Source organism: Pogona vitticeps, chromosome 2 (genome assembly GCF_051106095.1).
Source record: "Pogona vitticeps strain Pit_001003342236 chromosome 2, PviZW2.1, whole genome shotgun sequence".
Lineage (NCBI taxonomy): Eukaryota > Metazoa > Chordata > Lepidosauria > Squamata > Agamidae > Pogona > Pogona vitticeps.
The window spans coordinates 273,286,228-273,302,149 of NC_135784.1; the positions used below are offsets into that span (position 1 = coordinate 273,286,228).

Below are 15,922 nucleotides of genomic sequence, written 5' to 3' on the forward strand. Positions count from 1 at the left end.
CAGGCAAAGATCTTTCTCTTCAGGCAAGCTTTCCGTTAGTGACTGGCTACCTCAGTGGGATTTTTTTAATAGATTGCTGTGCCTTGCTGATTTGAATTGTCTTTTTGGCGTAGCTTTTGTTTACCGTCTTTTAGTGCAGTATCTGTTTGATCCTTTTTAGTATCTGTATACTTACTGTTAGCTTTAAATACTGTCTTCTACTGATGTATGCCACTTTGGGTCTTTTTTAAATTTCACGGGGGAGGGTAAAAAATATTTTAAATAAATAAACAATCAGAAAACTGGATTGTGGTGGAGCACTAAAAAGAGGATTGTGACGTGACTAGTTTAAAATGGCTTGTTTACTCCTGTGCCATTTGCAGTTGTTTGATCTACAAAAATAAGCAAATAAAGCTCCTTGACAGTAGCAGCAGCATCAGGTCAGATTGCTGTTTAAGCAATGAGAGCAAGGACTGATAAACATGCTGAGGACTCTACTGACAAATTATGACACAGCGTCTGCAAGTCAAGGAGGGATTAAAAAAAGATTGAAAACATCCAAAAGTAGGCTAGGAAGTTTTTTTCACATTCCTCCTTTCCACTGGCATCACTAGGAACTCTCCTTAAAGGTCCCAAAAGCCTTAGAGGGCAATGGGGTACAAGGGGTTGGTGTCGTAAAAGGCAATGCTGTGTGGGTGATGGAGAGAAAGAGTAATATTAGGGACAGGGCTCAGAGATAAGTGGGTGAGAGGTGGAGGGGACAAAAGGTGTGAGAAGGAATGCAGAGGAACCAGTGAAATGCAGAAGCAAAAGGGAATAGCAGTAGAACCATACCGCCCACCTTATCCCTCTGGTGTCTGCACACCGTGTGGAACCTCATCTGTCGGGCTACATGTATGCATAGCTGTGTGTGTGCACAGACTTACACACTCATGATTTCTGCTGGTGTGATGTGATATGGCTATAGACAGACACATATAGGCCATAAGCACCTCTTGCTGAAGCTCTGTTCTCCATGCATGTTCTGAATGTCCCGTAGAGGGTAGAAAGCCCACCAGTGGTTTTGTGAACATAGTCGAAGTGCTGTTCATGAGTAAAGGGGAAAGTTTTTGGATGAAGAAACAGAGAAAACAGAAAGGGAGCAGCTAAGAAACACAAGGCAGATTGAAAAGAGCAACAAAACACATGCACTCAACACACACAAGAAGGGAGAGCATGGCAACCCCGCCCATCTCCATTCCTGGTTCTAATGCTTGCCTTATACATGGAAGGCAATAGTTTGAATTGGAGACGTTGGCTATCCATAGGGGCTCTCCAGGTGAGCTGGACTTTTTCCAACTTATAGGGGGAGCCACAGCTGATAGAAAAGGCTTTGTATTTCATACATAGGCCCTTCATACATAGGAGGGGTTGCCAAAGTGGCAGCAGGGAGGGAAGAGCTAGTGCTAAGGTTAGGTATACTTTGATAGTGACAGAAAGAAGTCAGTGTGAGATATAGTCTGCAATGGCACTGAGAAGAGAAATAGAGAGTGAGCTATATTGAGTATGCAGAAGGAAGAAGATTCACCAAATGAGCTGAAGAAAGCACTGGGTTTTGAAAAGGACAAAAATGCTTTTCTGAGAGAAAATAAATAGCTGGGAAGTCGGTAATATGAAACAAACTTTAATATGGTTATTTCTAGAAATCCATTCAGGGGTAGATCAGAAAAGAAATTCTGCATTTGTTTACAAGAGCCCTGGCATTATCTTCATAGCTTGGAAATGCTTGCACGCTTTATGGAGGATATGTGCAGCTATCTCTTTATGGGGAAGGAAGGAAGGAACAACATCTGAGAGAAGCAGCAGAAAGCAGGACTCAGTAACATCTGTATCACATATCAGAAATTAGTTACTTAGAAAGATAGAATCAGAGACTTGAACAGTCTACTTGACTGCTTTTCTATCAGTTGTATAGTCTAGTAGTTCATGTTACTTGTTACAAGAGATAAAGAGATTAAGGTTGAAGAGGGATTATTTCATATCTCAGCATTGTGTCTATGCGTCTAAGGTGTGCAGAAGCCATAAACCCCATGATCAACTGTTGCTCTAACACAAGTAGGTAAACCAGCCCTAGTGCATCTTTCTAGACCAGTGGATCTCAAACCTGGGTCCCTAGATGTTCCTGGACTGCAACTCCCAGAAATCTTGACCAGCACAGCAAGTTAGCGAAGGCTTCTGGGAATTGCTGTCCAAGAACATCTAAGGAGCCCAGCTAAGAACCATTGATCAAGACCAGCATTCTATCTACGCCACAAAAAAATCTCACTAAAGGATATGAGAGAGTTGAGTCACTGTTGCTTCCCTTTACCTTTCATCCACTGTTGCTCTGCAGTAGTTTACTGATTCTAAATAGACATGTTCTATCACCAGAACAGTTCAAATGGAACAGCTTGTTTCTTTATAAACCATGGAAATGGAGCTTTATTCTCCTAAGTTTCCACTCTGTTTATCCTCTTCCCTTTGCTTGCATTCTAGAATGGATGACTTTTGGGGTTTGTGAAACAAATCTGATCCAAATTTCATATCTTGGTTAATAAACAAGATATCAAACCACTGGTTTTTGCTTGAGATGTAACAGGAAACAGTGGTTTAACAAGTCTTTAATTCTGGTGAATGAGCCAAGATATGAGAAGAATGGAAGGTGTGCAGAACCCATAAACCTCATGATCAACTGTTACTCTAACACAAGTAGGTACAAGGAGGTATCTTAGAAAACATAGAGAAAATCAAATGTAAAATCTGTACATGGATTAATCCATAAAGGTTTTGTAGAGAGGAGTATGTGTAACAAAACAAGCCAATACTGCCTCTATTCTTGTTACATTTCCCCTTAAGATCTACTGTGGATGAACTGTTCTCTTTTCTCCATCAACATCATTAGAGGGCAACCTGGCTGACATTCCTCTGTTGTTTCAGTTGCCTTTGCAAACCAACACTGCCCTGACATGAGTTGCAATGCTCAATATGTCATTCACAGTAAGTAAAACACAAATTCAAAAGAAAGAGTGCTTTGGAAAAAACCCGAAAGCCCTCGGAAAGACTTCAAAAGATTTGCAAAGGTCTAGACTGCCAGTGGGTGGCAGGTGACATCTTTATGCACAGCTTTTATTTTTCTCTTTTAAACCCTCATTAACTCAGGGTGTCAGCAATTGATCAACCTTTTCTATGTCTCCCTCCCTGATGTGGAAGGAGGAACGGTTTTCATGGGTATCAGCCTGCTTGTTTGGCTTCGATTCAACAGCAAGTGGGAAGAAATATATTTTAAAAAGAGAAAGTGCTGGCTGAGAGGGTGGTGGAGAGTGATCTTCCTCCATTCCTTTCAGAGCAGGGAGGTTGTGTTAGAATTTGACTTCTGTTCTTTGCTGCTGTTAAATTTGGGCATAAGTCAAGATTTTTTTTCTCCCTTTCACTTTAATAAGAGCTATAAGATAAGTGCTTTTCTGCAGAACTTACATAAGAGAGAATTTACATGTAGTTTGTCTCTTGCCTGTTGAAGTAGTAGGAGAATCCAAATCACATGTACTCCAGGAGTACACAATTCAAATCACTACAAGGTCTTCCCTACAGTTTTTTTTGTTAAGCAAATTAAGAAATTTGCACTGTAGTATCAGCCATGGGAGATACAAGCTCAGCATCAAATTACTGTACTCTGCTTCTATAAAATTGCAATATTTTCCTATAACTGCTAACATGATTTGCTTTGCAACTGTTTTGCTGGATTTTCATCTGGATAGACTTAGTCATCTCTGAAAGTTTCACTTGATCTGGTCAAAACTCACATGGAGGGTATCTTATATACTTTAGCCCTCCCAGCTGAGAAATGAAACTCAGAAACATAATGGCATTCTGTGCCACTGTGAATCACCATCAGCTTAAAGGCAAAGAAACCGGAGGGAGGGGGACACTTATATCTAAGAATTCCCAGCATTTTGAAGTCTAGTCAGTCATCTGTTGTCATGAATGCTTGCCCTTTTATAGCTGTCAAGAAGACCTGGTATTTCTTTTGTGCCAGCAAACATCATCACTGTGTAACTGCTTAAGAGAGACTTAAGCTGCTACATATCTACCCGCTGCTGACTTTTGATGACCTTTCATGGAACAATCTTGGTTCCTGAAAATTTCCCTTGCAAGGAGGGTGGATGTCTGAAACCCTAGGGCTTAATCTGACCTCCTTGAGTCCCACTTTGGCCCTCTAGAGTTTCCGGACGGTCATGCCCCCTTCCTCATGACATCACCATTCAGTGTTTTCTCAGGTATTGCATAGATCTGAAACACTGAATCACTTCTCCTTAAGATTTGGCTACCAGGAGTGAGAGTTTAAACTAAAGTAGTACTGGTGTTTGGATCTAACCTCTAGTGAAATTCAAAAACTTCTTGAGAACACCCACTCAAGCACTTCCATGAAACTGAACTCAGACTCCGTTCCCCAGTGCAGTGACTTTGATTTAGAGATAACAAATTTCAGGTAAATACAAGGAAGAGCATGCAGAGGAGAAAAGTGCAAAGCTGGACCCTATTTTGTGACTCTTTTGTGACCAAGCCCTATTGGTCAGGGCTTGAGTGTTAGAGGAGGGGTACAGGGATTTTGGGAAAGAGTAGTGAACTTCCTGTGCCTGTTTAGCGAGCTCATCAACCATTGTGTTGCTGCACACTCAGGATCTAAATTACAGCTTGGACGAATCAGCCTGGAAATGTTTCAAAAGAAAGATCCTAAATGTTTTTCACTATTTTTAGCCATCCCCATAGCAAATAGCTTGTCTGAGTCATCTGGTTTATTTTACTCAATTCTTCCTTGCCTCCAGGTACTCTGGATGTGAGTCACCTTGCACATTTTTCAGTGTCTGTTTTGTCACAAAACTATCTGAATTTCATTATACAAGCAAACAGGAGGGGAGGGGGAGTGTTAATATTTGGTGTAGCTATATATAGATTTTAAGCACATATGGCAACAATTCTGGTCCCACTGTTACCAACTCATTAGAAATTAATACATTTTTATTTTGTTTTTTGGTGGATGGTTTGGGGGGGTTGTTGTTTTTGAGCTTGCATTCAGTTTAAATTCATAAATTCTCTAATAAAAGGAAATTTGCCACCATAATAGGCTACTATGGTGGAACAGCTGTAATTCTTGATGATTAACTGCAGTTAATGGACAGGCAATGGGATGTTTCACCATAACCCTTGCTTCCCTTCCCACTTCCCATTATAAATTCCTTCAGTCTGTTCCCTGCCTGTCTTAATCACACAAAGTGTCATGTAAGCACTGTTGTAAATGGGCACTAATGCTGACTAAGGTTCCCTCTTGACCAACAATTCCAAAGTATAGCAGCAAACCGGGGTTAGGAGGTTCAATTGGTTTAAAAAGTAGACTGAAGAAATATTTAACTATGGTTAAAGTCATGAAGGAGATGGGCAAGATTGGGCACAAAGTGCCATCGCATGTCCAACTCTTGGTCTTTGCATCACTGAAGGGACAACATCATTATACAGTATGTTAAGGAACAACATCATTACATTGACACTAAGCTGAAAATAAATATAGTGACAATTTCATGGAAACTTCAGCTGGAAACAATGAGTGTGGTTTATGTACCACATCTAATTTATAGAAAAACTAGGTAGGGTCTTAGGAAATATTAAGAAATAATAAAGAAGGCAAGAATTGGCCTATTACATCATAAGAGCAAGGGTCACATTCATATATAAGGTTCATTTAAATAATGAAAACATGTACCACCTCTGTTTAAAAGGAACATTACTTTTAAGAGGAAATTAAATATCTAAGAAGAAAAGCAAAAATTACAGAGTTGCTTTATAATACAGTTCAGAAGTTTGGAGCACACCATGGAAAGTAGTTTCTAACAGATAGCTTCAGCACTGGTTTTACAAAAAGTAACTTGGCACTTTTTTCCTTATTAGTAACATGTCACTAATCTTAGCAAAACATGATTTCTTAATTAATTTGCAAACCACTTAAAAATACAAAAATCCTCCCCAATTCTGTCCTAAAAACAAATGTTTGGAGCTACATGTAAACATTCCTTGCTACACCGAAACACTGATGATATTTCCAGCCACTCCCTTTGTCTTTGCTATCCACTCATCTACCCCCAGATGTGTTACAGGCAACATTGTTAATTTATCATGTTACTTCCAAGTCCTGAGGATCTCCTGCTGTTAAATGGGGGGAAAGGGAATGCAAAATAGATATTCATTTTAAAGAAATAATGTTCAGTTTTGCAGTTTGATTTGAACTTAATGTAGTAGATGCACAAGTACAGCAAGTGGAATCTTACCATCTACAGCCAGTGAGACAACATCTTGGGTATCTTCAATCCCATACATGACGTCACAGCGGTAAATTCCAGCATCACTTGCCCGCAATTTCACCATAGTCAATGATGCATCTCCAATATCTTCTGGGTGGCTTGGAACGGATACTCTCCCTTTATAGCCTTGTCCTATCTTGATATTCCCATTCTGAGCCACCAAAACTGTGGTTTCTTTCAGGTCTTTCCCACCTTTGTCCTGTTCAATCTTTGACCACTTAATCCGGAGAAATTCACTTGTGTTCTGGTAGCTGGGAGGCAAAGTAGGTAGGGTCGAAAAGAAGCATGGGAGGATGGCTCTTCCAGCGAGTGAGCCCTTCACTGGTGGGCTTTTTTCCACTTTAACTGAAAGAAAAAAAAAACACAATATTAAAGAACTGGCAAAAGATAATATACAGATAATCCCAAAGCAACAATACCCTTTTCATTAGTGCAGTTTAGAGCTCAAACACTAGTGAGAATAAACCAGTGTGGGTGGATAACAAGTGTAGAGAAACAATAAGTTGTTCCAAATTCCATAAAAAAAATTAACAAATACAAAATCATGCCATGTCCAGAAATTTTGTATTATGTTCTCAACACTAGTCTACTGAATTCCACCACCATCTCAAGTGACATTTCAAATCTTTTCTAGGATCACATGAATGCAGTCAACATGAACCGTGGAATCAAATTTATTCAGGGAATGAGTGTTATACCCTGGTAGCTAGGGGCCAAAACAACAACATTTTCCAACTAGAGGTAGAAAAAAACTTAAGCAGTTAGTAATAGCCATGTGCCATCATGTCAATTCTGCCTTATGGTGACCTTTTCCAAGGTTTTCCAGGTAGAAAATACTCAGAAGTGGTTTACCATTTCCCTTCTTCTGGGGGTGCCCTGGGATTGTTCATCTCCCTAGAGACACAGCGGAGAACTGAACTGTCAACCACTGGCTGGCTCTGAAGCCAGACACCCAAGCCTCTGAGCTATCCAGCCAGCTTTTTAAAATGGCTCTCTCGGGTTCAGAAGTGGTCATTAGCTTGCTTTTATTTGGTGATTTAGAGAGGAGAGGTTCTGCTGCATTTTTTACAAAGACAGCCACATTGAAGATGGCTCACGTGGAGGTGTTAATGTGTTGTCACCATGCCAAATGTGAAGCTGCTTGTTTTGGCCCTCAGAGTTTGAATGCTGAGAGTTTGTCCTAGAAAACACACAAAAGACGTCGGGGGCAGGGGGGAGAGAAGGAAGGAAAGAATGAAAGTGAAGAACAGAAAAAGAGGTGCACAATGATGGCTATGAATGTGTCAACAAAACCTTCGTAAAGCACCCTCTGAGAAGCACTTGAATTTCTTTCCTTTGTTGTGGAATAAAGAGAAGACACAAAAAGCAGGTAACACAGCTTCAGTGCTGTCCGTTTTAAAACTTTTAATGACAAATTTCTCAGATTGCTTTTTCAATACAAGGAAATTTAAAGATGAGATTTGTAATACTGCCTTCTGAGAATTCTTCGCTGTTGCCTGTTTCATGTCATGATTAATCAGAATGAGATAGCTGCCTTGGGTAGGTTTTTTAAAAATGTTTATTTCTTTTTTTTAAGAAAGCAATCAATAGGAAACAGAGATCCAAGTAAATAAGAGCAAAGAACTACAAGTTAGGTTATCATGAAAGGGCAGCAATATGTCACAACTGCATTTTTACCGCCAGGGAAAGGAATGAGGTTGTATTGTTTTTTGCCTCAGGCACCAGAATAACTTTTATGATCTAGAACAGTGGTTCTTAACCTTTTTGAAAGAAACGCCCCCTTGAGCCATTGAGGAAGTTATCATCGCCCCCCTCCCCATGGTGATGATATTTATTTATTTATTTATTTATTTATTTATTTATTTATTTATTTATTTATTTATTTATTTATTTATTTATTTATTTATTTATTTATTTATTTAAGACACTTAAATCCAATGACCCCTGAAAACAAAATTCAATTCCAAGAAAATGAAATGCCCCCAAAAAGTAACATTTAATAATTTAGTTGCAAGCGAATTTTAAGATGCAAAAAGAAATACAGCATAAAAAGGGCATAAAAACAAACCGCAATGCAGGAACTTAAAATTTCAAGACAAAAACTCTGAAACTAAATTAAGATAGGAGGAAAATATATATTCATGCACATTGTAAAAAGGCTGCAGCCATCTTCACAGGTTTGGCTTGCTCCAGCGCCCCCCTACCCCCCCTTCTGCTCCAGCGCCCCCACACCGCCCCTTTTTGTTCTACTGCCCCCCTGAAAAATGAAATCGCCCCCTGGGGGGCATTATTGCCCACGTTAAGAACCACTGATTTAGAAGACTATCTACCATGACCTTGAGAAGGGAAGACCATTTGTGGCTGTGCTGAAGGCAGCAAAATGTCTCAGCTAGCTTTTCTGCATATCACTGACCAACCTCATTGATGGCCATTTCTAATACAACCAACTTGCATTAAAAAAGATAAGACTCTTGTTGGTGTAATTAAAATCTACTTCAAATGCATGGCAAAGGGTTCACACTAGAGATGGGCATGAATCAGAAAAATCGTGATTCATTTTGATTTGTGATTCTTCAATGTTGTAATGAATTTATGATTTTTTCCCCCTGATGAATCGATTAGTTATTCATTTTGCATTTAAAACCATATAAAATCGCCCTACAGGAACCTAGTTGCAGAGAACCTTCCCCTGACTCTTCTGTACAACCCAACCAAGTTTGGTGAATATTGGGTTTCAGACATCCAAGTTATACATCCACAAAGTGGGTCTCCCCCAGGAAAGTGCCCTTTAACAGGCAGCTTGGGGAAACTCCAATCTTTGCCAAACTTGGAGGGTTTGTGGAGGAGAGTCAGGGGAAGCTTCTCTGCAATTTTGGTGTCTCTAGGTGCCTGGAGTGACGTTTCATACCACAACAAATCACATCAAAAATCATTAACATTCATTGATTTGTATTCACCAGGGGCATCAATTTGGATGAATATGAATCAATGAAATAGCTATTTTTAAAAAATTACTTTTGCAATTCATTTTTAAATTCATGCCCATATTTAGTTCACATGGCTCTAATGTGGACAGCTGCATGTATGAAATGGACCACATAAAAAGAAATTACCATGCACATGTCCCTGTTGTTCATGGCCATGGTCAGTTTTTACAAGGACATATTGTATCACAAATGGGTAATATCACCCCCTTTCTTTGTAAATATTTAACCTTCTAAATGCATCCCTGCATGAACAATGCAGTTGTTTTCCTGTCATAATGAAATTTGCAGCTTATGCCAAGTTCCCAATGAGACTCCCAGCTTAAATGAAGTGTACAGTACTCTTCTTCCCATTCATGTTTGTGCCTGCTGATATGGCACAAACTATTCAAGGAATTAGGGCCATTAGAACTCGATATGGTTATATAGCAGTTGCTATTGTTGTCATGTGCCATCAAATCACTTCTGATTTGTGGTTACACTAATAATGGTTTCAAGGTGCATAAGATTTTCAAGGAGAGGTTTATTACTGCAACCGCAACCATAGCCCACTGAGTTTCCATGGCTCAGCAGGAATCTGAACCCAGATCCCCTGGTGCAACATACTATCCACTATACCACACTGGCACAGAAGAGGCATACCTCTCAATATCTGTCATTATTAAATACAAGATAGAGGATGTAGTTACATTAAAATCTGGCTGGATAGCTTCCCAAAGTGTAAAAAAGTGCTGGACTAGATAGGCTTCTCATCTCACGCAGTGCACGTCTTCCAAACTCGCTTAAACTCAAGACTGAAACATGATATGCAAATAGTATTTGGTTCAAATAAATGAGACAGATGACAAGGCATGATTCTGACCATTGTACTCTTGGAGAATATTACTGAGGTTCCTTGTTGCAAAATTATCTAGTAATTTTAAGTGTGTTAATTTATTTTTGCCATATCTGTGGGGAAGCAGCTACATTTGTAAAGACTTACATGCGTGCGCGCATGCACACACACACATGCCACTCCAACCAGCTACAGTATTTATTCCCTTTCAGTCAATGCCTCTTCAACTTCAGCTTTTAAAGTATTATTGAAAATATATATACCTTGGCATACACACACATATATAGTTCATATACACTCTGTATGTGTGTGTGCATATAGATATATTGTTCTTCAGTTATATGCTAAATCCTGAGATATATACATTAGAAGAAATGAGTCTCAAATAGGAATTGGAGACCATGGATGATCCCTTCTTGACATTTACAACTGCAAACACTTCACAGCAAAAAAAAAAACACACACACACACATCCAATTGACTATCTTTAGACAGACTGCTCATTAAGTTATTCAACGCAGATCAGAAAAGTATCTTTTGGGACTGACATACACAGGAGAGAATGAAGAAAATGAAAAATGATTCTAGGAGATCTCTCCCCTACTTAAGAAAAAATACATCACAGAAGTTATGATGGCCTGTGAAAGACCCCATTCTTACTTCAAATGTCATGTCTAGACAGACAATAGATGTGCCCTGTCTTCAGACGTGTGTGAAAATGAACCAGCTTTGTAGTGATTGCAGAGTTGCCCCTGCCACAAATCCTTCATGTTAAATCCATAATTTAAAAACAAAAATAGTTGTGCTGCAATTCCAAGTGAGGAATCATCATTGCTAACAGGGATCTGCATGCTGTAATTTTGTCCTCTTTCTTTTTTCCTATCCTATGTAGTTTACTAAATTTCACCCCAGTAGGACTGTGTGTGACCACCTGCATTCTTCTTGGATGGGCTTTCAGAAGCTAGGTAAAGGTTATTGCACTACATGCTGTGTTTCTTTTACCCTCTCTGCCTTTTTCTCCCTTTGCTGGCCTTGGTGAAGTGATAGTGCAAATACTATTGCCTGCTGGCCTCTGTGCCATTACCAGAAGGGTGCTTAAAGATGGAAGTAAAATCCTGCTGTGTGTCTCTCCTTTAGAATTTGAGGTCTACCACACCCCAGAAGGGACATGGTGCCATTGTGGGTGCTGTGGTGCTGCAAGGTCGGAAGACCTGCAGTCGTAAGATCAAATCCACATGACGGAGTGAGCTCCTGTCGCTTGTCCCAGCTCCTGCCAACCTAGCAGTTCGAAAGCATGTAAAATGTAAGTAGATAAATAGGTACCACCATAGTGGAAAGGTAAGTGTTCCATGTCCAGTCGTGCTGGCCACGTGACCATGAAAACTGTCTATGGACAAATGCTGCCTCTACGGCTTGGAGATGGGGATGAGCACCATGCCCTAGAGTCGGACACGAATAGACTAAATGTCAAGGGGAACCTTTACCTTTACCTTACACCCCAGAATTGTGGTGCCACCTGCAAACCAAGCCACACTTCTTTATGTTACCATATTAGCAGAAGTGGGCATCTTCACAGACATCTGAAAACACACGGACTAAGACAAGGGGGGGTCACAATGTTCCTAAAGGAGTGCAAGCTGTGTTGGGTACCAATCTGTGCGCCCACATTTGACTCTAGTGCATCTCAGCTTGTGAGGAAGGAGCTTTGATTAAAGGAACAGAGAATCACACAAGGCGGTTTCAGACTCCTCCCTATATGAGCTTCAAAGCAGTTTTTTAAAACAAAATTACTTGGGTCACACAAATATATTGCCTCCTAGGTTAGTTGGAGAGGAAGAAGGTATACTTCTTCCTAATTTCAGTGATGATGTTTGTCAGGGTATTTGTTCCTCAAAGTTTGGTTACTTTTTTAAAAAAAGAACAAAACTACAAGTCCCATCATCCCCCAACCAACACAGAGCTCAGAATCATGTGGACACTGTCCACAGATAGAGGAGGCCCAGTACATTTCTCATAGCACTCAACACACGGGCTGAAATTCTGTTATGCAAACAATGTAACTTTTGGAAGCTAACTGCTGTAAATTAAATAATCTCTGCAGACATTATCAGTTGCATACTGAGTCACGCAATTCAGCATGAAACAATTAATGTCTATGGAGATTTCTTTACTCATAGCAATTTGCTTCTAAACGTTATGCTATTTCTGTAACAGTGCAACAGAATTTCAGCCACAGATGGTGACATTCTGCTTGGGAGGGCTTTCTCTATATGGGGGGGAGGAGTTTCTCCAAGTGATTTAGAACCCTGAAAAATCAACTACAGTATACTAATTGAGGGATGACAGGTTTGGGAGAAACCTGGAGGAATTGTTAAATACAGTTTTGTACTATGCAATAAGTATTTGTAAGGATCATTACTAAAGAATCAAGCAAAGCTAGAATTTATCCAGCTGAGTACAGTGGGGTCTTGACTTGCGAACGGCCCGAGGTACGAACTTTTTGAGCTACGTACTTCTCCGTCCGCAAAAATCCATTTTGACTTGTGAACAGAGAATTGATGTACGAACCAAAAAGTGAAAAAAAAAAGTGGGAGAGGCGGAGAAAGGGGGAAATTCAAACTGCTGTCGTTCGTCCATTGGCCAGGGCAGTGCCTAGGACCTCCTCCTCCTCTTCTTTCACTGCTGCTGCTGCTGCGACAGCGGCTGTTCCTGCCTGTGCTCTGGCTGGTGGTGCCGCTGCGTTTGAAGGCGGCTGCCTCTGGGTGGGCAACTCGGAGCCTGGGCAGGAAAGCCGGTGCACGACATCACCGCGTGGTCCTCCTCCACGTCTCCCACTGCTGCTGCTGCCGCCGCCAGCATACCGGCCATCAAGCAGGAGCAGCCAGACTGGGAGGAGCTGGTGCTGGCCGCCTTCAACCAGCCCATGGAGACCCTGCCAGACTACCTGGTCCCCTTGGCGGCGGCCGCCATCCCCGTGGTGACCCCGCACCCGCCGGCCTATGAGCAGCTGTTCGCCGCTGCTGCCCATCACCACCACCCGCACCCGAGCGCCTACCTGGACTTACACGCCGCAAACCCCCAGGCCCCCCACTCCCACCCCCACCCGCACCCTCTCCCGGGTGGAGATACCGCCAAGGACTGGAAGAGGAGCATCTGGCACAAAGGTACGGTGGACGGAGGCGGGCGGGGTGCAGATACGGATTAAATGGTTTTCAATGCATTCCTATGGGAATGCAGATTTGACCTGCGAACTTTTTGACCTGCGAACTGCCTTCCAATATGGATTAAGTTCGCAAGTCAAGACCCCACTGTAAATTGTAACAGCTGAGAGAACAATCCCAGGATTGGCTAACCCTGGGATAAAGCTAGCAGACATAGCACACACACTCTGTGGGTTGTTGTCGTAGTGGATTGCTGTTGTCGTGTTGCTGTGCTGGAGTATCCTGGAAGAAGCCGTGTCTTCATGCTTTATATTTCAAAATAATTTGTAGGACTTGTTTTTCAGCAAGCAACTTTACAAAAAGGTGTGCACACACAACTAGCAATTCTCTCCCAACCTGCCTCCCCTGAATAGTAATAATTACCTACCATCAAGTCCATTATTATGGTTTTCTAGATACTGTATAGCATATTTAAAAGTAGTTTCTTCTTGAAATGTGCAGCTTGCCCAAGGCCACCCAGCCTGGATCTTCTGCTGGAAAGCACAGTGGGGACTTGAGCTCCAGCCTCTAATTCTGCAGGTAGATACCTAAATACTGAGCTATTTAGTCTGCCTTTCAACACTGGGCCTAGCGTGCCATTTAATAAAGCAAGGCAAAGAGCACTAACACTTTGATTCATGTGCCTTCTTGCTGATCAGGTCTGGCTGCAGTGATGCAAAATCATGGGAGAAAACTCACCTTCCTATCCTTTGGTGAGCCATCACAAGGGCCTGCCTCTATGATATTACAAGGATCAAGCCTGGTCCCAGGTTTTCGTCTTGAAATCTCAGGGATGGAATGCTGCTGACCTAACAATCCTACCTACAGTAATTTCTTTTTCATCAGCAGCAAAGCAAAACATCCAATCTGAAAGTCTAAAGACTGAAGAAGCTACTTGGATGAGTAGCAAAATGTTTCAACCTAATGAAGTCCAGTTTCCACGACTCATCTTCCAGATAACCTCACCTGGATGACTGAGAATCTTCGCAGATACAAAGCAGCCCACGTTATTTTGTTTTTGAATGCAAAGGAAGATGTAGTGGCCCCTTCACATTCGATATTTAAAAGCCAACTGAATCCTACTTTAACTGTGATGACAGAAAGCCTTCTTGTTACACCCAAGATAGTAGACTAGTTGTGGAGGATGGACAGACCACGCCATTCTACACTGCTGTCCTACAACAGAGGGAGAAAGCCAGGACTGTCACCAAGGCCATTAGCTTAAGCTGCTTGAGGCAGCTGCCTCTTTCCACCTAATAATAGAGCCACCCCTGAATCTTATCAAATAATAGTTGTAACTCTGTGAGTGATTGTTAATCACGTATACTTTGGTATTTAACCCATAAAAGCTTCTTTGACATAACTCATAGGTAATGTATATTTTTTGAAGCTGAAGCTCCAATACTTTGGCCATCTCATGAGAACAGAAGACTCTCTGGGAATGACGCTGATGTTGGGAAAGTGTGAAGGCAGGAGGAGAAGGGGACAATAGAGGATGAGATGGTTGGACAGTGTCATCGAAGCTACCAACATGAATTTGACCAAACTCTGGGAGGCAGTGGAAGACAGGAGGGTCTGACATGCTCTGGTCCATGGGGTCACAAAGAGTCAGACATGACTAAACGACTAACAACAAACGTATATTTTAATATATGCACTAATGGGATTCTTTTTCCGTTTAATTATTAACACTGCAATATAGACTGATAAGGTTAAGATTATTCACCAACATTCTCAGTCTTTATTGGAAGAACTCAAGGATTTCTTTAAAGAGCATAAACTGAACATATTGCAGAGCAATCATCTCTTGGACTTGCAGTAATATTCCTCCATTGAGAGTGCTGAGAGTGCTAACGTATCCAGTTGCCAGACAGTTATAAGGGCTGTTGAGCTGTTTAATTAATTTAAAGGGAGGTAGTTATACGTATAGGCAGGGAGCCCAGAGAGAAGCCATAAATTCTACACCCTACTTCCTGAATTCAAGAGTTGGAATTTTTCCTTTTGTGAGATTCTACTTTCAAGAAAATCTTTTCTCCTTTTTTACGTTAATCAGAATTCTAAATATTTGTTTGTTTGAAAGAAATTCTTTGAATGAACCAGCCTCAAGTGCTTTGGATTTAATGCTTTATAGATAAAAACAAAATAAACAAACAAGCAACAAACAAAACATGATAGGACCTTAATGGCTAACTTATTTTTAACACAGTTGGATTTAACACATGCTATTAAATGCTATCTTTTTAATCAATATCAGAAATGGTATTTGCATTTGAGGCTTTCCTAAGAATAAAACGTAATAAACACAAGGCTGTGATTTAAGCAAGTTATTTAAATAAGGTGAAAGCCTAATTATCGAAGTCCATGCTTTTCATCCATGGACAGATAATTCCAAAAATGTCTACTGGATTCTGGGTCATGCAGACCTAAAAAAGAAACACTTTCAAACTCTGGAAACCAAGTTCTGTAGCCTGTTCCTTTGCCTGTTGTTTTTTAATTACTTTCAATCACTTTTTAATAAAAATCCATCAAATGGCCAAAATCTGGGAAGGGAAAACT

The 15,922-nt window shown here is 40.8% G+C and overlaps 1 protein-coding gene across 4 annotated transcripts in view; it reads right to left on the minus strand.

Annotated features, from left to right (window-relative positions):
• VCAN (versican) overlaps nt 1–15,922 on the minus strand; it is a 181,027-nt gene that overhangs the window by 131,279 nt on the left and 33,826 nt on the right. For all 4 annotated transcript variants that reach the window (XM_078386387.1, XM_020790238.3, XM_078386385.1 and 1 more), the window contains one exon: nt 6,315–6,692. In XM_078386387.1, the coding sequence (XP_078242513.1) occupies nt 6,315–6,692 (378 nt within the window). The remainder of the gene's footprint in view (nt 1–6,314; nt 6,693–15,922) is intronic.